General features: G+C 42.4%; 1 protein-coding gene across 1 annotated transcript; it reads left to right on the top strand.

Annotated features, from left to right (window-relative positions):
• Positions 1–733: 733 nt before the first annotated feature.
• On the top strand, positions 734–23,371 carry NRSN1 (neurensin 1). Its single transcript, XM_030190094.1, has 4 exons — positions 734–845; positions 2,347–2,405; positions 18,058–18,255; positions 22,500–23,371. Exons 3-4 carry the CDS (start codon positions 18,067–18,069, stop codon positions 22,896–22,898), a joined length of 588 nt encoding a protein of 195 aa, XP_030045954.1. The 5' UTR covers positions 734–845; positions 2,347–2,405; positions 18,058–18,066; the 3' UTR covers positions 22,899–23,371.
• The last annotated feature ends 1,540 nt before the right edge of the window (positions 23,372–24,911 follow it).

Raw genomic sequence — 24,911 nt, 5'->3', positions numbered from 1 at the left:
GGACTAAATTGAAATTATATAACATTGCTTGGCTATTATAATTATTACCTTAATATTTTTTGTTCATGTAAGTTATATGATTTATGTATTTGCATAAATGTAAACTAAAATTCATAAATAAAAAAAATAAAAAAAAAAAGAATCTGGAGGATATTGCACATTCTTTAAAGAAGAGTGCCCATTGTTATCGTTTGTTGCAAATGACAGTCCATCCCTAAGAAGTATATTCAAACAGGAATAATGAAAGATGAGGTGATACTGAGGTTGATAAAGCACTTCATGGCTCATAAAGGTCATTCTAGAACCCCAGCTATGCAAAAGTAGGACATGCAACCAGGCTGGCAGCTTTTCTTAAATTATGTTAAACATTCATGAATTGAACACTACGAGAAGAACTTCACATTCCGTATAGTTATTTCAGATTATACAAATGGGTATTATACTCATTGAGCTGTGGGTTCACTTAGTCGTAAATTCAAATAACAAGTTCTTGAACTACAAGAGGTGCCTGCTCCTATACTCCTTTTAGCCTTTCAATCACTAAGAAGAAGAAAGGAGCAGCAAATCTCCTTTGATCCCTGTGTGAATGGCCATCTATGATGCAGGGCTACTGACAGCTAGCCTGGCCTGCAGCTGTTATCACTAGTTGTGGAGCGTGCCCCTCCCACTCTGGAGCTCTGTCGGCCTTGATAGCTCAGTGCGCAAGCACTGCGAGCGGGACTCCGGCACTAAAGGTAGTACTCAGCAGCTTCTGAAATTGGAGCGGCTAAGAGGCATGGGACCGGAGCGAGAGATCGGTTGTTAGCAGCACTATTCACCCAGCAAAGGCAAGGGGATCGGGACAGGTAATAGATTGGACACAACTGCGCTGGATGTTCTCTCTCTCTTCTGACACGTATGCATGTATTAGAGTATATTTGGAATTTACACAAACACGGTATGTAATTTGGTAAGCTTTCATGAGTGACCTTGGAAAACCGAAACTAAACGGAGATGAGAACTCGGGTGGCTTCAGTTTTTCTGTAACAGAGCGAAGCTAGTTTTTACCTGATATCTTTTGCAGGATCGTTCTAACTGCAAAAATCGCAGTTTTAAACATGGCGAAATGCACTGAAGCATGGTAGAATATTGGACAGAATACATATTGTCTTTAAAGAGTACAATGGGTTTATATTTTAAAACAGATACAAATTAAACATGGGTGATAGTACATCGAGCAGCAGATTTAAGGGCATTGGTCTCGACAATACACTATCTTAGTCTATATAGAAAACAAGGTATAACTGGACAGTTGCTAAAATGTGGGCATGCACTTTTGTAAGGTGCTGAGCAGGATTATTGCTTATCTGTATTCTGAAGCACTTAATATTCTAGGAAAGAGGTGCTTTGCTTCACAAGAGAGCAGCAGCGTCATTGGTTACGTTGGTTAGAATGGGGGATTGATTTCAGCACCATGGAGAGCTCTCCGTGAAGCCAGAGGGCATTAGTGAAGGGCACAAAGTGGCAAAGGCCACTATTACCAGTCTAGCCAGAGGAAGGAGCGCCAAGTATTGTATTCTGCTGTTCACCTTAATGGGACGGGTGAGGGATGTAAAAATGTCTTGACATGACCCTCTCCCTTAAAATAAATTCATTATACGGTTATGGTTCGTATGTACAGATATATGATTTAATAGCCAGTGCTCTTTGTAATTTGATATGGCCCTCGTTGTAACTTCCTTTTATAGGTCTAGATTTATAACATTTTTACATTCTGCCAACTCCTCTGGGATTTATCAGCAAATTGGCAGTTTATTGGCTCCCTAAAACAAAACAAAAAAGACTAGCAAAGCATCGGACCTGAACTATTGTATACAGTGGTACAGTGCTATAAAGCAGAATGATCTCTGAAGGGTGATTTTTCTAGTCGGACATATGAAGGTTAAAAGACCAGAAACGAAAGTGTGTGTGTGTGTGTGGGGGGGGGGGGGGGTTTACCTATAGGTAGAAAAGCTTTATAGTATTACAAAGTAGTATTGAATAATTATTTTCAGACCCATGTTATAAATTTCTTATGTCTCTGCATTTGAATTTCTGTCAACATTATTTTAAACCAGTCCTATAATCTTGCTACAAGAAGACAAAGATAATGGAATTATTATTAAAAGAAACTGATATCCAAAATACAACAGGAAATGTAAAAGCCAGGAAGGTATTTAGTAAAAACATTGGCAGTTGTGTTAGATTGAAAATAAACAAGGAAAATTTGAGTTTTATGTTTTTTACAAAGTATATGCTGCATTCTAGAAAGCAGTATTTTACTGCATTTTATTTGAATGCATATGCTGTGTCTTTTTTTCCAACAAGATGAACACCTAAGAGAAGAGCTAATAGTGTGGGAGATCAGGAGGAGGAGATCCCAAAAAGTAAGTAATGCCTATAAATGTGAGGATGGACATTTAATCTGTGGTGGCTTTAGGTCTGAGTAAACCAGTAAAGCCAGGATTGCCTGTCTTATTTTTAACATTATTTCTAAACTAAGATGTAGTATTGTTTTTCATTGATTAATGGAACTTGTTCTTTTCATCTCTAATGTATCTATTGGCTATAATGAGTTAGATTCTATACATCATGCCTAAAAAATCAGCGTCAAAAATATGCCTAGGCGTATTCTATAAATTACACCTAAAGTTAGGTGTGATTTATAGAATATTCCCAAATCAAGGCATAGTTAATAGAATATACTCAGCACCCATTTTCTATGATTGTATTTAGTTGTGGCCATTTACGCCAATGAAAACCTGGTGTAAATGCCGACAGCTAAATTATGACCAGAATGGGCATATTCTAAAACACTGCATATAAATTCAAGAAATGCCCACAACCCACCTATGCCCTTCCCATGGTCATGCCCCCTTTTCAGAATTTACTTGCATTACTGTATAGAATATGCTTAGATAGTTATGCGTGTGAATTTTAAGTAATGCCAATTAGTATCAATAATGACTTGTTAAGTGCAATTATTAGCACTGATTGGCTTGTTAAGCTAAGTTGCACACGCAAATCCAGAATATGACTGGATTTGTGCATGCAACTTAAGTCACACTATACAGAATCTGGGGGAATATGGATGAAAATAAAAACAAAGCATTGCTATGGAAATTTACTTGTCAATGAATTGGTCAATGTCTTATTGTTTATTTTTAGATCAGAGGCTACCTACCACAGTTTTCTGAGTGATTGGATCATTGATCATGTCAGATTACATGATAGCTTCATGTGGTTGGAAAATAAGAGGCTCATTTTCGAAAGAGAAGGACGTCCATCTTTCAACATAAATCGGAAGATGGACATCCTTCTCCCATGGACATCCAAATCAGTATAATCGAAACCCGATTTAGGATGTCTCCAACTGCAGTCTGTTGCAAGGATGGCCAAAGTTCAAGGGGGCGTGTCGAAGGCATAGCGAAGGTGGAACTTGGGCGTGCCTAACACTTGATGTCCTTGACCCATAATCGGAAAAAATAAGGACATCCCTGATGATAACTTGGATGTTTTCACCCGGACCTGTTTTTCTTACGACTAAGGCACAAAAAGGTAACCACCAGAGAAAAATCAGGGATGACCTCTCGTCATTAGAGCCGACTCTGTGGGTGCTTGAGCACCCCCAACATTGAGAAAATTCCTTGTATGTGTCCAGGGAGGGGTCATTTCCATTGGGCTTAGCACCCCCAATAATTTTGAAAAGTTGGCTCCTGTGCCTCTTGTTACTCCCCCAGTGGTCACTAACCCCCTCCCACCCTCAAAAAACATCTTTAAAAATATGTCGTGCCAGCCTCTATGCCTGCCTCAGATGTCATACTCAGGTCCATGACAGCGCATGCAGGTCCCTGGAGCAGTTTTAGTGGGTACTGCAGTGCAGACATGTGGACCCAGGCCCATACCCCCCCCCCACCCACTGTACCCATATATAGGTGCCCCCCTTCACACATAAGATCTATGTTAGTGGTGTACAGTTGTGGGTAGTGGGTTTTGGGGGGCTCAGCACACAAGGTAAGGGAGCTATGTTCCTGGGAGCAATTTATGAAGTCCACTGCAGTGCCCTTTAGGGTGCCCAGTTGGTGTCCTGACATGTCAGGGGGACCAGTGCTCCTCCCACGCCCAAATGGCTTGCATTAGGACATTTTTGACATGGGACGTCTTTGGTTTCGAAAATCGCTGAAAGTCAGAAACGTCCATGTCAAGGGACAACCAAACCTAGAGACATCCAAATTTAAGGATTTGGACGTCTCTGATGGTATTTTCAAAACGAAAGATGGATGTCCATCTTGTTTCAAAAATACGGGTTTCCCCGCCCCTGGATTTTTCCATTTTGCAAGGACTTCCAAATTGCAACTTGGATGTCCCTTTCGAAAATGCCCCTCCACGTCTCCCAAACACGTCATTTGCTTGGTGATATGTCTCAAATATACTTTATATCATTGATCACTCTCTCCATGTTGAAGGTTATCATGTTGTCTACCTACATTATTTGAAATGTTTTTCAAGAGAATTACATCTCACAAAAAAAAGATCCAAAAGAATAGAAGCAATCACACGCAGATCTGAATCTACTCAAAAGTGCATCAGCATTACATTCAATAATCTCAACAAAACAAAAACCATCACATATTTGTGAGATTTATTTGGACTATTATATATTGGAGAGTTAATATAATCACTTGCTTCCTAATTTTTATATAGTCATTGGTCCAAAGTTGTCTTTCTCAAAATGTTCAAAGTGCTCATGTTTGTAGTGTGATATACATCAGTGTTTCTTCTGTGCTTTGCCATGGAGGAGGGAAATACAACCCATGAGGAACACGTACCCTCTGCACAGTTCCTGAGGAGCAATGCATGTGCCAGTTCAGGACAATGATACCATTCACCACTTATGCCACTGGCTAGATTCTCACCTCCATCTCACTGCATGGAGAGGATACACCTTGCCAGAGCCCCTGAAGATCACCACAGAAGCCACAAGAAGCTTTCAGGCACATTTGGGTACCATTGCCAGCACAAGCTAGTCAGCCACTCTTCATAGCTCAGTTTCCGAATGCTTTTCTCAGGACAATCCATCAATATATTACTTTCTCTGAGCATGAGCATCTTAAAAGAGTTTAATGAGCTGGTACATTTTCCATCTGTGTTGCAAGCTATTTATTCCAACTACATAGTTATCAGGCCACCTACAGAGAAAAAGGGAACCTACCAAAGAAAGCCCTTTCATTCCCTAAACATGCAGGTGGTCTTTAATGCCTCCAATATTGTTAAGAAGGATGACTTCAATGCCTCCAATATCATTACTGATATATATCCATGGTTCCAATTTTCCTGTCACAACACCTACATTATTTTACAATCTGGAATATATGATAAGTTTGAGAGTGGTGGATCAATGGGGAATGACTTAGAGGTAAAGAAACACTTCTTACACACACTAAAATTCGCCACACTAAAATTCCTCTTTTCTGTCCACAAAAAACAATCTGCTTTTTGCCTATTTACTACAAGAAGCAGCAGGGCCCATCTCTGCTATGCATAACCCAGTCAGTTTTGTTTCTCTGCCTTTTGTCCCACAGGGGACAGAAGCTATACCCTCAAAACATGGTTTATAACTCCCATCACCAACTCCCAGAGGAGGTATAGACCACAGACAGACAAGGGCAGTCACAGAAAGAACTCTTGGAATATTTAAGACATTCAGGAGCCTGGACAGCTTTTTGGGGGGGAGGGGAGGGAGAACTCTCCTACTATCCTTTCTAGGCATGTGTCATCTTCCTGGCCTGCTGCATGCTTCATAACCATGCCCTGTCCTGCAGCTGCCTCCTCCTGAGAACTTTCAATCTAAGACAGCAGACTGTGTTAACAAGGGGCAAGCAGTCCAACAACAGGAACCCCAGCATCCCAAGGATGTGAGTGGGCAATGACAGTGAGGAATGACCTCATTCACAGATATTTCTAGTGGGTAAGTGCTCATTTATGTACAATGAATATATACATGTTGATTAGTGTTTGCAGGGTGGCCAAAGGGTCGCACTGGTGGGGGAGGGTTCTGTATTCTTTGCGTGTACATTTATGTACAATGGAGTCTAATTGGGTGCCACACAGTTCTCAGAAGGGCCACTCCCTCTCCTGCTACCTTTTATTCTTGCCGGAAACACTAGGCATTCCTGGGTAACCCTGTGGTCAGGAGGTGGCACGAGTAAGATAAAATAGAGGAGTGATTAGGAGTAAAGGCAGCAAATGAAGACTCAGGTGAAGTGAACCAATCTAACATCTTCTCCAGCAGATGTTCTACTGTGGTGATGACTTTTTGCAGATTCAAACTCCCTCTCTTCCCCCCCCCCCCCCCCCCCCCGGTCAAATGCCTGCATCATCCTACTGCAGCAGACTGTTTTGCTCTAGGAGTTGATTGGCACATCTAACATGGGTGTTCATATCTCTGTCTTTCACTCACAAGGCCTCTTGACCCACAGGACCTGCCATCCATCTTTGCCAAAGCCACGTCCTGTATTTGTCATGCCACAGCTAGTATGGATCCCATGTTCATCTCCTTACTGCCTGGATCATCTTCTGCCATCTCCTCCTTCTCCCCTGGCTCCTGTGGTTTGTGTTCAGTCTCCTGCCACTGAGACCCTATACTCTCTAGCTTGCCCTCAGCTTGGGAGCATTCCAGATGTGATAACCTTGCTTCTTGCTCCTTTCTGGCTCTATTCTGCTTATTTTTGCCTCCTGTGGCCAGGATCTCTCTGTAGGTTTGAAAACCCTAGGCATATATACTTGCCACAACTGTAGTAAAAAAAAAAAAAAGCATACATGAAACCCAAAGCAGAAGACCAGTTCTTCAGCAAAGCAGCAAATTGTAATCATTGCCCAAAGCAGACTTATGTACACTGCATGGCCTATGACCTCACTTCAGGTTGTTCCCACAAATTCTTCATACCTGGCCCTACAGCTGGCATACCTTTCCATCAACAGTGGAATACTGACTCTTGCCTACTACAGCACCCTTCAATCCAGGTATGAGGGAGGTCTTAACTCTGCCTGACATCTGCCACCCTGGAGGGGCTGACCTAACCCTCCTACAAAGACAGGAAGGAACTGTGTACAGGCCAAGGCTTCAAGGCCTACAAGTCTATAACAAGGACTAGCAGGAGAAGACACTTAGCTGAGTAACACATTTCAAATACATACACAACACAGCCAAGTGGAAAGCATCCAACTGGCTGACCCCCTGCTATGGTGGCACAATTGGCAGAGGAAAAGACATCAGTGTTCAATCTGTGAAAGTATCACTTGGCTCAAGGGCCCCTCTCTTGCTCTTACTGCCTGCTTAGTCTTGGCCTTCTTGAGCAGGTTCCCCCATTTCTTAAGAGGTTCTCATAAGCCAGTTGTCATGGTATATGGAATTTACATTGTGACATATTACTCACCATATTTGTTTTTTAATTCAAAGTTTAGACAATTAATACAACTGTATTCATTATAGGAAGCCAATATAGCCCACATCAAGAGACTGAGAAGGATTTAAAAAAAGCAATAAACAAAAGGAAATACAAATACATAAACAAAAATTAATCCTGACTATTTCATGGCCCTCTTATTAAACAAAAAACAAAATTCTACCCCAGATCATTTTACTTCCTTATCAAGCAGTAAACTCTCTAATTGCTCTGGCTCAAAGAAAGTATAGGTAACATCTGAAAAAGTAATTATTACTCACCATATCTGATGGCTTGTGATAGGAATTAACCTTTGTGGAAGTGGGATCAAAATGTGGCTTGTACTGCTTGATTATTTCCTTAACCAGGAGTAAAACTGTTCTCACCAAGGGCAAATAATGCACATCTACTTAGTTTCCAATTAGAAACATGCACATGTACCCTATCAAGTGGCATTCTTAGGTGTTCTTATAAAATGAGGTAAATTTTTGTGTGGGACACCTGCCACAATCTACTTTGACCTGATATGCACACCTGCCCTTGCCTGCTGTCTTTCTGTCTTCCTGATTAGAGCCAGGTACCTGCTGTCCTCCCTGATTGCTTCAGCCACCTGCGCCCATTTAAAGGCAGCTCTGGTTGCCAGTAGAATATTTTTTGTCCTTTGTAGAGACCTTGTTCCTCCTGGAGTGAGAAGAAGATAGGGGGTTCTACTACTACTACTACTATTTAGCATTTCTATAGCGCTACAAGGCATACGCAGCGCTGCACAAACATAGAAGAAAGACAGTCCCTGCTCAAAGAGCTTACAATCCTGTGCCTCCTTTGGATTGAGCCTCTGCTGCAATGCACAAGAGCCTAAGGACTCAATTACACTCTTTCTGCAATGGTAAAGGAGCCTTCTCAGTAGATGAGGAGCAATATTCCTTTCAAGATTTTCTTTTGGAGATCTGCCTTTCTGCTATCAGTCTTATATCAAAGAGAAGTTTATTATGGCTTGCAGTTTGGCCCAAATGCCTCTCACATCCTGCTACAGCAAATTCAAAGGGATCATTAAGGAATAATGTACATATTTTGAAAAATAATGCACATGAAATGGCAAAAAAAACTTGTGCATATATTTTAGTGCAATGCAAATTAAATGAGATGCAAAAACTGCAAATGCATGCAAAGCAGCCCATTATTATGGAACATTAATAGCACAGCTTTCATTCAACCTAGCAGGCTGCATCATTCATGGAAAGATAATGGCAGCTTTGAGCTGCTTATATCTTTCTTTTCTAGAAGCATTGAGCAACTAACATGCAACCTGGGTCAGTGCTATAGAAAACAACCCCCTCCCCCAGTGGCGTAGCCGCTCCCCCAAATGGAGTTCTGCTAGCTCCGGCGCCTATTTTTTTCTCAATGTGTTGCATTGAAAATGTGTACCGGCGGAAGTCCGCTCTCGCTCCCCCCATGTCGTCAACCTGGCTCCGCTTCTGCCCCCCCCCCCCCATCCTCTCAATAAGAACTCCCAACAAGATATCCCACACTGTGATTCCCTCATACTTTATCAGGGATCTCCCCACTCTCTAGTGACGGGACAAAAGTGATCCACAATTGCTTCTAGTTTATAAGTGTCTGGATTCAAAATGGCTCTGGAATCCCCTAACAGTAGTATGATAGCATAATATAACATAACATATTAAGTCTTATATACCATATCAAATCCAAGATTCAGAACGGTTTACAACAAAATAAAACAATATAAACTAAAAAATACAAGAACAAATAGCAACAACAAACTTCTAGATAAGTTTAACAGCAAATTCAGAATACCATAAAAAAACAAAATTAAGGAAAAACTTAAGTAAAACAGCCAAAACTTTAATAGCTTACAGAACCTCAAATAGTTAGTTTCAGTCTGAATTTCCAAAGGCAGAGCATTCCAGATAGGTACTACTGCAAAAGTAAAAAGCTGCTTAGTAGATGAATCTAGCGGCTAGCCTAGGTTTAAAGAAAAAAGGACACTGTAACTTATTAACATGATTGCACTTAGTTGTAGTTTTAAAAGATTGTACAGGGATTAAAGAGATAAGATATTCAGGAGAAAGACCGTTCCTAATTTTAAAGACCAAACACAAAGTCTTAAATTGAATTCTTGCCTGTACCGGAAGCCAGTGAAGAGCTTTGAGCAAAGGAGAAACATGATCAAACCTAGTTTTATGGAAAAGTAATCGATCAACAGAACTCTGTAGTAAATGAATCCTAGTCAATGATTTAGAAGTAAACCCAAATATAGGGAATTACAATAATCAATTTTTAAAGTAATTGAAGCCTGGGCAATTTTTCGCATATCTTCTATCAAGAAATAAGAACAAATTTGACATAAATATTTAAGCTTAAAAAATAGGTAGCAGTATTCTTAGGGGTGAAGCTGCCAAATAAGGCAAATTTTACTCCTAGCAGAACTACAGTGAAACTAGCATTAGGAAAATTTCTTCAACATTTTGAGCCTGGATGCCTATAGGGCTGGAGTGACCAGGGATCACTGCTGCCCCCCACTAGAACCTGGGAGACCCCTGGTAGGTGCCAGATGGAACCAGGGAGTGGGGGTTCTTGTTGGGTGGGAGGCATGTTGGAAGGTTTCTTTTAGGATTCTTGTTGCAGGGGGTGAGGATGGCAAAAGAGTTCTCTCCAACACCATTAGCCTCTTTAAAAGATAGTGTGCCCAAATTTGAGCCCACGATCTTTGGATTGTAGCCAGAAACATATAGTGACTGACAAAAACGTCGTGGGACTTTCACAGCTGACATGAAAAGTTAAAGTTGGGTCCCTTGAAACAGCAGTCCAGTGAAACATGGTCCATGTCGGGACCCAGGACCATTCAAGTTAAGTGGCATTTTACTATGTTAGTTTTGTGTATAAGGTTGCACGTAACAGAACTTATAGAAGATAATACATGTAATGATTAGTAGTCTGTTGGCAATATAAGACCTAGTCGGTCTGTGCTGGTCCTTAAGAAAATCATTACTAAAAAATTAGTTATTTGAAGACAGCTTGTATGTAGGCTTTATCAAATAAATAGATGGGATTCACCCTATTGTATACAGGGACTGATGGTACTGATTTTTCTATGTCATGGTATGACAGAGCAGAGTATATCTGCAAGTATAAAGTAGGACGAGGAATAAGCTTAAGCTGCAGCTCTGACAACTAGCCTTTCAAGAGGGTGTTTCACTGTGACATCTAGTGCTGTGTAGTTCTTGGCCAGAGGTAAAGGCGGAATCCAGGTCTTGGCTTTTTTATGCTTTATATGTCATCTAGTTTTCTTCTCTAGTCTGTAAGATTGTCATAAGTTTGGAGAGGCCAATTGAAATGACTACTTAGGTAATATGATAGTACCATGCATTAACTATGATTTTGCTGCAGCCTGTGACTATGACTTGTACTAACTACACTGTGTGCTGTAGTGCAGAGTAAACACACATTTTATGAAGTTGCTACTGTCTTATGTGACATTCTGGCATGAACGGTGAGAGGGTGTACAGGGCATAACTTACAGCAGGCAAAGGAAGCACGTTGTCACAAGGATGGGATGAGTGTTGAATTTACATAGACAAATTATTAGAGGAGCATTTTGTGCAGGTTGAAGTTTTTCCTGCCTTTGAATGACCATGAGGGGCATTTTTGAAAGGGACGTTTCGATTTGGAAGTCCTTGCAAAACGTCCCGATCCAGAGGCAGGGAAACACGTATTTTCAAAACAAGATGGACATCCATCTTTTGTTTCGAAAATACCGTCAGGGACGTCCAAATCCTTAAATTTGGTCATCCTTAGAGATGGATGTCCCTAGATTTGGTCGTTTCTGATTTTCAGCGATTTTTGAAACCAAGGACGTCCATCTTTCGTTTCAAAAATACTGTCAGGGACGTCCAAATCCTTAAATTTGGTCATTAGAGATGGAAGTCCCTAGACTTGGTCGTTTCTGATTTTCAGTGATTTTCGAAACCAAGGATGTCCATCTCAGAAACGACCAAATGCAAGCCATTTTGGTCATGGGAGGAGCCAGCATTTTTAGTGCATTGGTCCCCCTGACATGCCAAGACACCAACCGAGCACCCTAGGGGGCACTGCAGTGGACTTCAGAAATTGCTCCCAGGTACATAGCTCCCTTACCTTGTGTGCTGAGCCCCCCAAACCCCCCTAAAACCCACTACCTGCAACTGTACACCACTACCATAGCCTTACGGGTGAAGGGGGGCACCTAGATGTGGGTACAGTGGGTTTGTGGTGGGTTTTGGAGGGCTCACTGTTTCCTCCACAAACGTAACAGGTAGGGGGGGATGGGCCTGGGCCCACGTGTCTGAAGTGCACTCACCCACTAAAACTGCTCTAGGGACCTGCATACTGCTGTCATGGACCTGAGTATGACATCTGAGGCTGGCATAGAGGCTGGCACGAAATATTTTTAAAGATGTTTTTTGAGGGTGGGAGGGGTTAGTGACCACTGGGGGAGTAACGGGAGGTCATCCCGGATTCTCTCCGGTGGTCATCTGGTCAGTTCGTGCACCTTTTTGTGCCTTAGTCGTAATAAAAACAGGTCCGGGTGAAAACGTCCAAGTGCTCGTCAGGGACATCCTTCTTTTTTTTCATTATGGGTCAAGGACGTCCAAGTCTCACCTTCGCTACGCCTCCAACACGCCCCCTTGAACTTTGGCCGTTCCTGCGACGGAGTGCAGTTGGGGACGTCCAAAATCGGCTTTCGATTATACTGATTTGGACGACCCTGGGAGAAGGATGTCCATCTTCCAATTTATGTCGAAAGATGGGCGTCCTTCTCTTTCGAAAATGAGCCCACATGTATTCAATTGTATTATCCAGTGGTAACTCCAATGGACTATTGTAATTCATTGTACTAGGTAAAAACATTACAACTATTTTATAATGTGGCTGCCCACTTTTTAAACTAGCGTACAATTGCAAGTCTATATCTCACCAACTCTGGTTCCAGTTGAATGGTGGGCAAAATTCAAAATTCTTTTGATGTTAAAATCCTTGCAATATTTGGCCTCATTACATCATACAAATCCTTTAATGCATTATTGTGCATTCAGAAATCTTTGTTCACAGGAACATGGTCTGTTAGATATACCATTATCGTGGCTTGCTCATAAACCATGAACTTGAATCATGCTGTATTGATTGCTGGACAAAGTCAATGAATTCTGCTGTGTTCTCAAATAAGTATGGATGTTTATCTTATGATATTTCATAAGAGGTCAAATCATTTCTATTTGACAAGTTATTTGACAAACTATGGGGCCCTTTTAGGAAGGCGTGTAGGTGCCTATGCGCATCCAATGCACTTCAATTTGGAACTACCACCCAGCTACCACTTGCCCGGACGGTAATTCCATTTTTTAAGAGTGTCCAATACACACGTCAGAAATATTTTTTATTCTCTACCATGTGGCGCTAACTGGGCGGTAATTGGCAGTATACGCACGTTGACAATTACCGCCCAGTTAACGTGTGAGACCTTACCACTAAGTCAAAGGGTGGCGATAAGGTCTCAGGCCCAAAATGGATGCGCACCATTTTCAGCCCAAAAAAAGGCCTTTTTTGCAAGCGCGCTGAAAAATAGACCTGTGCGTGTCCAATACATGCGCCTACAGTACAGGCCATTTTTCAGTGCACCTTAGTAAAAGGACACCTATGTGTTTTGTCATCTGGCTTGGTGACATATATAGAAGGTTTAGGACAGTTTTTTGTTATGAAGAGGGGAAGTTATCAACATGGGCTACAATTAAGATGGGTTATTTTACCACTAGCCTGGGCTATTTTAGCACAGATTCCATTGTATGCAATGGGACCTAGATACTCATAACCTTGGTTAACAGTATAATATCTGGTCTTAACAGTAGACCAGGTTGATAACTTCCCCCCTAAAAGTATTATTAGCTATGTATTTATGTGATCCATGTTTTGTTTTGTATATAGAGGGGTATAATTGAACGAAAACGCCTATCTCCATGGGCGTTTATCTCCAAGAACGGGTCCGTGAAGGGGCGGACCGAACCGTATTTTCGCAAAAAATAGACGTCCATGTTTTATTCAACAATTTGTGAGCTGGGCGTTTTTGTTTTTCAGCGATAATGGAAAATGAAAGCGCCCAGCTCAAAAACGAATAAATCCAAGGCATTTGTTCGTGGGAGGGGCCAGGATTCGTAGTGCACTGGTCCCCCTCACATGCCAGGACACCAACCGGGCACCCTAGGGGGCACTTTTACAAACAAAAAAAAAGGTTAAAAGAGCTCCCAGGTGCATAGCACCCTTCCCTTGTGTGTTGAGCCCCCCAAATCCCCCTCAAAACCCACTGCCCACAAGTCTACACCATTACTATAGCCCTAAGGGTGAAGGGGGGCACCTATATGTGGGTACAGTGGGTTTGGGGGGGTTGGACGACTAATAAGCATTAAGCAGCACAATTGTAACAGGTAGGGGGGATGGGCCTGGGTCCACCTGCCTGAAGTCCACTGCACCCCCTAACAACTCCTCCAGTGACCTGCATACTGCTGTCAGGGAGCTGGGTATGACATTTGAGGGTGAAAATAAAAAGTTGTGAAACATCATTTTTTGTGCTGGGAGGAGGTTAGTGACCACTGGGGGAGTCAGGGGAGGTCATCCCCGATTCCCTCCAGTGGTCATCTGGTCATTTAGGGCACTTTTTGGGGCCTTATTCGTGAAAAAACAGGGTCCAGGAAAAGTGTCCTAAATTCTAGCTAAAAACGCATACTTTTTCCCATTATCGGTGAAATGCGCCCATCTCTGTTCGGCAGATAACCACGCCCTAGTTCCGCCTTCGCCACACCTCTGACACGCCCCCATCAACTTTGTCCACATCCGCGACGGAGTGCAGTTGAAAACGTCCAAAATCGGCTTTCGATTATACCGCTTTATTCGTTTTTGTGAGATAAACGTCCATCTCCCGATTTAGGTCGGAACTTGGGCGTTTTTCTCATTCGATTATAAGCAGGACAGTATATTTGATTTTATTTAATATAAATGTTTGCTGTTATACTCTGAGAACCTCGACAGTACATAAGTGTTGCTAAACTAGGAAAGATCAAAGGTCCATCAAGCCCAGTATCCTGTTTCCAACAGTGGCCAATCCAGGTTACAAGTACCTGGCAAAATCCCAAAATGGTACAATATAGAAATAAGCAGTGGATTTTTCCCAAGTACATTTTAATAATGGCTTACGGACTTTTGTTTTAGGAAGATATCCAAACCTTTTTTTAAGCCTCGCTAAGCTAACTGCTTTTATGACATTCTCTGGCAATGAATTCCAGAGTTTAATTATACATTGAGTGAAGAAATATTTTCTCAGATTTGTTTTAAATTTACTACTTTGTAGCTTCATCGTGTGCCCCCTAGTCCTAGTGTTTTTGGAAAGAGTAAACAAGCAATTCACATCTACTCATTCCACTACACTCATTATTTTATAGACCTCTGTCATATCTCCCCTCAGCCGTCTTTTCTACAAGCTGAAGAGCCCCAGCCATTTCAGCCTTTCCTCATAGGGAAGCCGTCCCATCCCCTTTATCATTTTCGTTGCTCTTCTCTGTACCTTTTCTAATTCCACTATATCTTTTTTGAGATGCGGTGACTAGAATTGCACACAGTATTCAAAATGCGGTCTCACCATGGAGCGATACAAAGGTATTATAACATCCTCATTTTTATTTTCCATTCCTTTCCTAATAATACCTAACATTCTATTTGCTTTCTTTGCCGCCACAACACACTGAGCAGAGGGTTTCAAAGTATCGTCAATGATGATTCCTAGATCCTTTTCCTGGTCGTTGACTCCTAATGCAGAACCTTGCATTACGTAGCTATAGTTCAGGTTCCTCTTTCCCACATTCATCACTTTCCACTTGCTCACATTAAACATCATCCCAGTATCCTATTCTCATAAGGTCGTCGATTTTTCAGAATCCTTTTGCGATTTAACATCTTTGAATAACTATGTGTTGTCAGCAAATTTAATTTCCTCTCTAGTCACTCCCATATCTAGATCATTTATAAAAGCAGCAATCCCAGCACAGACCCCTGGGGAACCCCACTATCTACCCTTCTCCATTGAGAATACTGACCATTTAACCCTACTCTCTGTTTTCTATCCTTTAACCAGTTTTTAATCCACAATAGAACATTACCTCCTATCCAATGTCTTTCCAATTTTCTCTGGAGTCTTTCATAAGGTACTTTGTCAAATGCCTTTTGAAAATCCAGATACGCATGCTTGTTCATCCCTTCAAAGAAATGTAGTAGATTGGTGAGGCAAGATTTCCCTTCACGAAATCCATGTTGGCTTTGTCTCATCAATCCATGCTTTTGAATATGCTCTGTAATTTTGTTCTTTATAATAGTCTCTCCATTTTGCCCTGCACTGATGTCAGGCTCACCAGTCTATAATTTCCCAGATCCCCTCTGGAACCTTTTTTAAATATCGGCATTACATTGGTCACCCTCCAATCTTCATGTACTATGCTTGATTTTAAAGATAAATTACATATCACTAACATTAGTTCTGCAAGTTCATTTTTCAATTCTATCAATACTGTGGGATGTATACCATCTGGTCCAGGTGATTTGCTGCTCTTCAATTTGTCAAATTGCCCCATTATATCTTCCAGATTTACAGAGATTTGATTCAGTTTCTCTGACTCGTCAGCATTGAATACCATTTCTAGCACTGGTATCTCTCCCACATCTTCTTCAGTGAAGACAGAAGCAAAGAATTCATTTAATCTCTCCGCTATGGCCTTGTCTTCCCTGAGTGCCCCTTTTAATCCTCGGTTATTTAGCGGTTCAACTGATTCTTGTACTGGCTTCTTGCTTTTAGTATACCCAAAAAAGTTTTACTATGTGTTTTTGCCTCCAATGCACTCTTCTTTTCAAAGTATCTCTTTGCCTTCCTTATCAGCACTTTGCATTTGACTTGCCATTTTTTATGCTGTTTCCTATTATTTTCAGTCAGTTCCTTCTTCCATGTTCTGAAGGAATTTTTTTTAGCTCTAATAGCTTCCTTCACCTCACTTTTTAACCATTCCAGCTGTCATTTGGTCTTCCTTCCTCCTTTTTAATACATGGAATATATTTTGCCTGGGCTTCCAGGATGGTATTTTTGAACAGCATCCATGCCTGATGTAAAATTTTGACCCTCTCAGATGCTCCTCTTTTTTTTCACAGTTCTTCTCATATTATCATAATCTCCTTTTTGAAAGTTAAATGCTAATGTATTGCATTGCCTGTGTGTACTTACTCCAGAGCTTATATCAAATCTAATCATGTTGTGATCACTGTTGTCAAGAGGCCCTAGCAGCATTACCTCCTGCACCAGATCATTTGCTCCACTAAGGACTAAGCCTAGAATTGTTCCTCCTCTTGTTGGCTCCTGAACCCGATGCTCAATAAAGTAGTCCTTGATTCCATCAAGGAATTTAACCTCTCTAGCAAGCCCTGTCAATATCAGGGTAATTGAAATCATCCATTATTATCATGTTCCCCAGTTTGTTAGCCTCCCTAATTTCTGATAACATTTCTACATCTGTCTGTTCATCCTGGCCAGGTGGACGGTAGTACACTAATATCACTATCCTTATCCTCTTTACATATGGAATTTTAATTCATAGGGATTCCAAGATGTGTTTTGTGTCCTGTAGCATTTTTGTCTATTCGATTCAAGGCTCTCCATAACATACAATGCTACCCCTCCACTAAATTGATCAACCCTATCACTGCAATATAATTTGTGTCCTGGTATGACAATGTCCCACTGGTTATCCTCCTTTCACCAGGTCTATTTTTTTCATTTAGTACACTATATTCTAACTCTCCCATCTTACTTACGTAAGTTACTTACGTCAGACGAGGGAGGGCCAGGGAGGAAAGGAGGGAAGTCCAAAGAGAGGCGATCAGCTGTTGCCTGCTGCAGCGCCTTCACATGGAGGTGAGAGGCGCTGTGAGGGCCCAGCCCAGTGACAGACAGAGGGGGGCGGGTGGAGGGGGGAGCGGCGGCCGTGACGACCCCCAGGAAAACTTGTGCGACTCTAGCATTTAACATGCACGAAAAACGCTAGCACGGCTTAGTAAACAGGACCCTCAGTTTGTATAGTGGGTATATTAATGTTCTAGGTCCTACTGATTTGTTTCCTATGTAAGCTCTTGTTGTGTGACTCCTGAAAATAAATGATGTTATGGTATGGTAAAATAGCTTAACAGGTCCTGCATAATGTTAAGATTTTGCAATACTTCAAAAAAAGCCTAATACTAGATTTTGAATTTAAATTTATCACGTCATTCTCAATTACAGCTCAGTGTAAGTTGCATTCACGAACACTAGGTATTTTTCTGGAGGGCTTACAATTGAAGTTTGTACCCGAGGCAATGGATGGTCCAAGATCTTAAGGAGCAGCAGTTGGATATGAACCCTGGCTTCCCTGGTTCTAAGCCTGCTGCTTTAACTGACTATCATCTATGAATCTTCATATATAAACAATAAAATAGCTTATGTCAGGAATGTTTTCTATGGAACCTCTGATTTCAGGGCAGAAGGATGAGTTCTTATGCTGACATCTGTGGGTCCAAGCAAGCTCAAAGTACTCCTGAGGGAGGATACCACCGCTATGGCGTCCGATCCTACCTGCATCAGTTTTATGAGGACTGTACTGCTTCAATTTGGGAATATGATGATGATTTTCAGATCCAGAGATCGCCTAGTAGGTGGAGCTCTGCCTTCTGGAAGGTACAATGTGAAATTTTGTAAATTGGTAGATTTTAAACAAAATGAAAAAAAACTTTCAGAAATGAAAATGTAATTCTTTGAAGAAACTATCAGGTCGCCATTGGGAAAAGTAATGAATCAGTCCGAAACTGTTCTACTAGCAAGTATGACTCACTTGCCAAAATATAGTGTACGGATTTGATAAAGTCTAAGAGCCCTGTTTACTAAGCTGCACTGTAGACACACTAGCGCTTTTAGCACACAGCAGGGACGTAGCTGCTATGGGGCCTCGGGGGCCTGGGCCCCCCCCCCCCCCCCCCCCGTAGATTTGGCCCTGGACCCCCTGCCGGCGACCCTTTCAAACCCCACCTCCCGCCGGCCACCCGCCACCTGCTACCTTTGCTGGCGGGGGACCCCAACCCCCACCAGCCAAAGTCTTCTTCCTTCATTTGGTTTCTGACTCTGACGTCCTGCACGTTGTACTCAGTCAGAAACCAAACGAAGGAAGAAGACTTCGGCTGGCGGGGGTTGGGGTCCCCCGCCAGCAAAGGTAGGCGACGGCGGGCGGGGGGTCGAGAGGGTCATCGGCAGGGGGGAGGTCAAAGTTGTTGGAGGTGTTGGCAATGGCGGGCGGGCGGGTCGATGTCGGCAATGGCTGGCTGGCGGGCGGGCGGTCGGGGGGGGGTCGGCAGCGCCAGGGGGGGGGCTAAAATGTGCCCCCTCACCTCGGCTCTGGACCCCCCCTACCGTTGAAGTCTGGCTACGCCCCTGGCACACAGTAACTTAAGAGACACCCATATATTCCTATGGGTGTCTCTAGTGTTAGTGTGCACTAAAAACTCACCTTAGTAAACAGGGCCCTTAATGTATTTCACCTTCTTACATCTCTGCAAAAGCAGGTTTATTTTAATTATATAACTTAAAACAGCTTAAAAGAGGGCTGTTAATAACTAGGGGACCCTTTTACAAAGCGGTAGTCAGCCCAACGTGGGCTTACCGCTCGCTAAACAGGAAGTACAGCTGGGCTACCACAGCAGCCTGGTGGTAATTCCTACCCCCAGTACGCCATCACATCCAGTGCTACAAAAATATATTTATTTTTGTAGGCCGGAGTGTACCTGGTGGTAAAGTTACCACTGGGTTAGTGCAGGAGCCCTTACTGCCACCTCAATGGGTGACAGTAAGGGCGCCCCCCCCCCCCCCGAAATGGCCATGAGACAAGTGCTTTACTTGCCGCATGGCCATTTCCTGCAGAAAAGAAAGACTACCGTTTTACCAGCTGCGGTAAAAAGGGGCCTCAGCATGTGTCAAAAACATGCGCCGATGCCAGCGCAGGCCCCCATTTGCCATAGCTTGATAAAAGGGGCCCTAAAGAATTTACCTGCTAGGGATGTACATGAAGATATTTTTGGTTCATTATTTGGAATCCCCCCCCCCCTCCCCACACACACACACCCCTCCCCAATTTTCAGCATTTTTTACAGTCCATTTCACATATCTGTTTTACTAAAAGTTTTTTTAACATGCCTTAGAACTTTTTAACATGTATTCATTGGCTTAACTCGTGTTAACATGCATTAAATCAATTCAGCATGCACTAAAGTTTTTTTAAGGTGTACTTCCAAACATACGAACCATTCTTCCTAAAAGCAGCAAAGGATAATTTTACTTACCTTATGAGGTAAGTAACTTAGGGGCCCTTTTACTAAACCGTATTAAGCACCAATGCATGATTAACTTGGGAAAAAAAGGCTTACTGCAAAATGCATTAAGGTGTTTGTAGTAATTTGCCTGTCTAATCATGTGATATTTAATTTTTTTATTTTTTCAGCAGGGGGTGTTATGGGCAGGGAATGGACATGGAAGTTTTATCTAGCTAGCACGGGCTAACTGGATAATGCAGACTTAACACAGGAGAATTTAGCACAGACATAGGAAGCAACTGATTGCCCTGGGATTTGTAGTATGCAGCATTGCCAAGATTTGGGTTTCTGCCAGGTACTTGTGACCTGGCTGGTCACTGTTTGGAAAACAGGATACTGGGCTAGATGGACCATTGGTCCGACCCAGTATGGCTACTCTTATGGTCTTATGTTCTTAAGTACTCCCACATTAATATTTTTGCAGGTCTCACATGCTAATGTTAAATTAGTGTGAGACCTGTAAAAAGAAAAAAAGCCCTATTTTAGGGATGCATTAAAAATGGACTTAGTGTACAAGAAAGTCCCACATTCAAATGTGCTAAGCCTATTTTTTAACGCTTTTTAGTAAAAAGCCCTAGTGTTTTGCAAAGATATCAGAAACTGATAAGTGGGCACTGATGTTGTAAGTTCAACTGTAGGTTCCCTAAATGGTGCCTCATTTCTCCACAAACAGATGGGGGTAGGGAAAAGGTAGCTGTTTTAAGAATTGTAAATTAGTGGCACCTACGACAGTAATTAGAAAAAATATGGAAAATGGAAAACTGTCTACCCAAAAATGTACAGTTATCCACTCATTTTATCATATCCTATAAATAGCTGGCATATAATACTGATTTCTCATTCTTTCAATGTGGATCACTTTACTGGGCATATTTAAATAGGCAGATTAGCAGTTAATATTAATTCATTACGTCATGCAGTATTGTTCACTATAGACGCTTCTTTCTTCAAAATGACATATAGCAAACCACTGTTATCAATGTAAAAGGGCATTTCTTGATTACACAAGGACAGCCTAATTTTAGCACGAACTGTAAGCACTTGTTTTGCCATTCTGATATCTCACAAACAGCACATAAAAAGCTTACAATTGAAATTCTCTCTTGAGGCCTAATTCTAAGTTATAGAGCATAATATCCATGCCAGTGCTAAGGGGAAGCTTACTGTAAATGCTTGCATATCTCATATGTACACTTTCCCTATCTCAAGCAACTTAGGGGCCCTTTTACTAAACTGCGTAAAAAGGGACCCTTGTGGCGGTGGCCATTTTTGCCGCACGCTGAGGCCCTTTTTACCGCAGCAGGTAAAAAGGCTGAAAAAAGAAATCGCCATGCGGTAAGATTGCATTTACTGCATGGCCATATGGGGGGGAGCACTTACCGCCACCCACTGAGGTGGTAGCAAGGGCTCCCGCGCTATCCTGGCAGTAACTGACCCGCACGCGGTGCTGCCGAATTACCACCAGGTAACCCCTTGTGGAAATATTTTTCAAACATTTGTGCTAGCGCCAGAAATGCCATGCACTGGGGGTGGAACTAACGCCAGCGCCCACGTTGGGCCAGCGGTAGTTCCAGATTGCATGCAGTAAGCCCGTGGTGGGCTTACCGCTGCTTTGCAAAAGGGCCCCTATTACTATAGCAACCGTTCTTGATTTTGAATACCTCCTCTTGAACATGGTTTTGTCTTTTTGCTCATTTAAACCAGGGGCATATCTGGAATCCGGCGGTAGGGGGGGCCAGAGCCAGAGAGGGGGGGCACATTTTTGCCTCCCTCCCCCCCCCCGCCGCCGCCGTCAACCCTCCCCCGTTGCTTACTTTTGCTGGCGGGGGGCCCCAACCCCCGCCAGCCGAGGTCCGACCCGCAATCTCCATATCTCGTCTTCCTCCGTGGCCATGTGCTTCAAGGAAGTAACGCTGCAGTGCTGATTCGTTGAATCCAGTTCGGCGTCTGACGTATACGCCCCTGATTTAAACAAATGAACGGCCATTACAGAGAGTAGAGAATCAACAAGCTGAGTCCATTTTTCTCTATACATTGTGAATACCTGCTAATACATATTCAGATCACAACCTGGTAGGATTCATCAAAGCTTTGCTCTAATGCAACTATCACTCCAATTTGTCAATTTTTCAATGGGGGGGGGACTGTTGGAAAATTGACATAATCTTTGCACTGGAACACAACTTTGATCAATCTCCCTAATGCACGCACCCCCCCCCCCCCCCAAGTAAGAATTGTTTGTGAGGTTGCAGAGTATATCTTCTGGCTATGCTTGCTTTCAACCTGTCTGACACGTCAGACACTCACCCAGATCTCCCAAGTTGACCTTCAAAAGAAAACCATCATGGAAGAGTACATAGAACAGGGAAAATAACACAGACAACTTCCCCCTACCTGCAAATTATAAATTCATGTTGTTATGGAAACTGAAGTAATATAAAATTATTTTTATTGATATATTGTACTCTATTTTCTTTCAGTAACTTGAAAAGAAAGGAAACACTGTCTTTTTCGGCACCAAAATAGCAAGACCGTTAATCTGTAAACATGTTTCTCTTGTAGGTTGGACTCATATCCGGAATTGTATTCATGCTGATAGGGTTGGCAGTGCTGGCAGTTGGTTTTATTGTACCATCAAAAATCGAGGCATTTGGAGAAGAAGATTTTGTGTTTGTGGATAATCATGCAGTCCAGTTGAATGGTGCTCTTGATATCTGTAAGCTGGCAGGGGCAATCCTATTTTGCATTGGAGGGACCACAATGGCAGCATGCCTGTTGATGTCCGCTTTTGCTAAGAGCTACTCCAAAGAGGAAAAGTACCTTCAACAGAGATTTCAAGAAAGAATAGCAGACCTGAAAGCCCATGCACAACCCGTGACGAAGGCCCCAGCTCCAGGGGAGGCAAAGATCCCTGTCACTTTGTCCAAAGTTCAAAATGTCCAACCATCCTCCGAAACCTGACATTTTCCTCTCTTAATTCATTTGTCATTTGATTTGAAAAGGTCAGCTTTTGTGATTATATGAATTTCACTCATTTTATATCTTCCCATTCAGTATTGCCTTAACATAATTGAATGGCAATCACTATGGCACTTACAAAGGCAAAACACAGAATGATGAGAGTTTAAATGGCTATGGGGAAAAAAAAAGTTCCAAACCATGCACACTGTTTTTAGAAATAAACCATAAAAATAATTGTGCACCCATATATTTTGGATCCTTTCAAAAAGACTAAAAGTGAAGCCCACTTTGAAAATTACTTCAGGGACACATCTGCCATTTGGATCTACAGTTTTTAATGGTTTAAAATACAAGCACATGTTCAATTTTTCAAAAATATGGGCTCGATATTCAGTTGGTGATTACCTGCATTTTGCTGTGCCACCAGCATTACACCCAGAAATTCAATGCTGGGTCATTTCCGGGCACCGGAATTGAATTTCTAGGTTTGTGGAGGCAGCTAATGCATAGCGGGTTCAGAACAATATTCAGTACTTAACCAGCTATGAGTTATTGCTGACTGACTGACTTTTATGCAATCCTATTTAAGTGGATAACCTGAGCAGTCAAATGCTGAATATCAGCACTTAACCGGCCAAGTGCTAACTCCACACCCAAAGCATCCCCAAAATAACTGGTTTTCAGTTCAGCACTAATCAGTTATTTTCAGCAGTACTGAAAATTAGCGATTAGGCCTGAAGAGGCCAATTAACCATCCAGGAGCTGTTTCCGGCTGCTTAAATTATTTTGAATATCAACCCCTTTATGTATATATGCAAACCTCTCCCAAATCCCGCCCATGGGAATGTCTCTGTGACTTTGTGAACCAAGTTGGGGCAGGAGGCCATCATAAAAGTAAAGCCAGACAAAGGGAGGAGTGAAACAAAACTCCTTTATTAAACAACTACTGAAGCCTGCTATCCCACAGGTACAGTGTGTCTCTTTACTTCAGAGGCAACTTTACACAGGCTTGTAGCTGACAGCCATAAACCCACAGTACATACTCATATACACACCTACTGGCCGAGTTTTACCACACAGGTCTGCCTCTCACCAGACCTCAAGAATAGGATCCTTATGAAGCTTAAAGTCAAGCTTAGTGTACCTTATATCAGGTTTGGGTAGCTTACATACAAGCTGTGGAGACCCCCCCCACTCCAGGGCAACTTCTGTCCTCCCAGGGCTTCCCTGTCCTGTCCTGCTAGAGGACTTTTACGTCTGGCTCAATGTGAAGCCCCACCCTCCTGACCAAGCAGCCTAACCTCTCTATAGTACCTTGGCTCTGCAATTCAGCCTCTGACCCAGCAGGTTTAGTGCCCCCTGCAGTGAAGTGGCTGAACTGTAACCTCAGTAAGGGAGTGCTTCCAGGGATGCCTGCAACTACGTCACTTACTCCCTCACAGTCTCTTAAGAATAGGCAGACTTACACATACAGGAGGCAATTCTATAACTGGATACTTCTATGTAGGTGCCCCAAGGCTGTGTGATAGGAGCCTATTCTATTAATGAATCTGGACACCCAAGTTCATTATAGAACAGAAGCCAAACCTGATACCAGCACACCCAACATGTAGGGATCCGCACTTATGCTAGCCATAGAGTTGGTGTAAATGCAGACCCCTACATACAGCAGGGAGGGCGTAACTTACAATATTCTGTAAGTTACACACATAAGTGGGGAATCCGCCTATGTCCCACTCATGCTCCTCCCATGTGTACACCCCAATTGCAATATCTGCTATGTAAGTTATGCAGGTATTGACAGATCAAGCGCTTAGGCAAATTATTGATATGTACCTACATAAGTGCACACATGCAGTGCCCAGTTTATAGAATTGCCTTAAAAGTGCTTACTTTTCTTTAGAGAATACTAGTGTAACATGTCAAGAACACGTCCCTATTCAAGGCGCAATCACTTATACCAGTTATCACTAAAGAACACGTGTAGATTGTAGGATTCTATCATCAAACTTG

This window comes from Microcaecilia unicolor, chromosome 1 (genome assembly GCF_901765095.1).
Source record: "Microcaecilia unicolor chromosome 1, aMicUni1.1, whole genome shotgun sequence".
Taxonomy (NCBI): domain Eukaryota; kingdom Metazoa; phylum Chordata; class Amphibia; order Gymnophiona; family Siphonopidae; genus Microcaecilia; species Microcaecilia unicolor.
The sequence above is the reverse complement of the archived record's forward strand: the minus strand, read 5'-3'. Positions and strand labels throughout refer to the sequence as shown.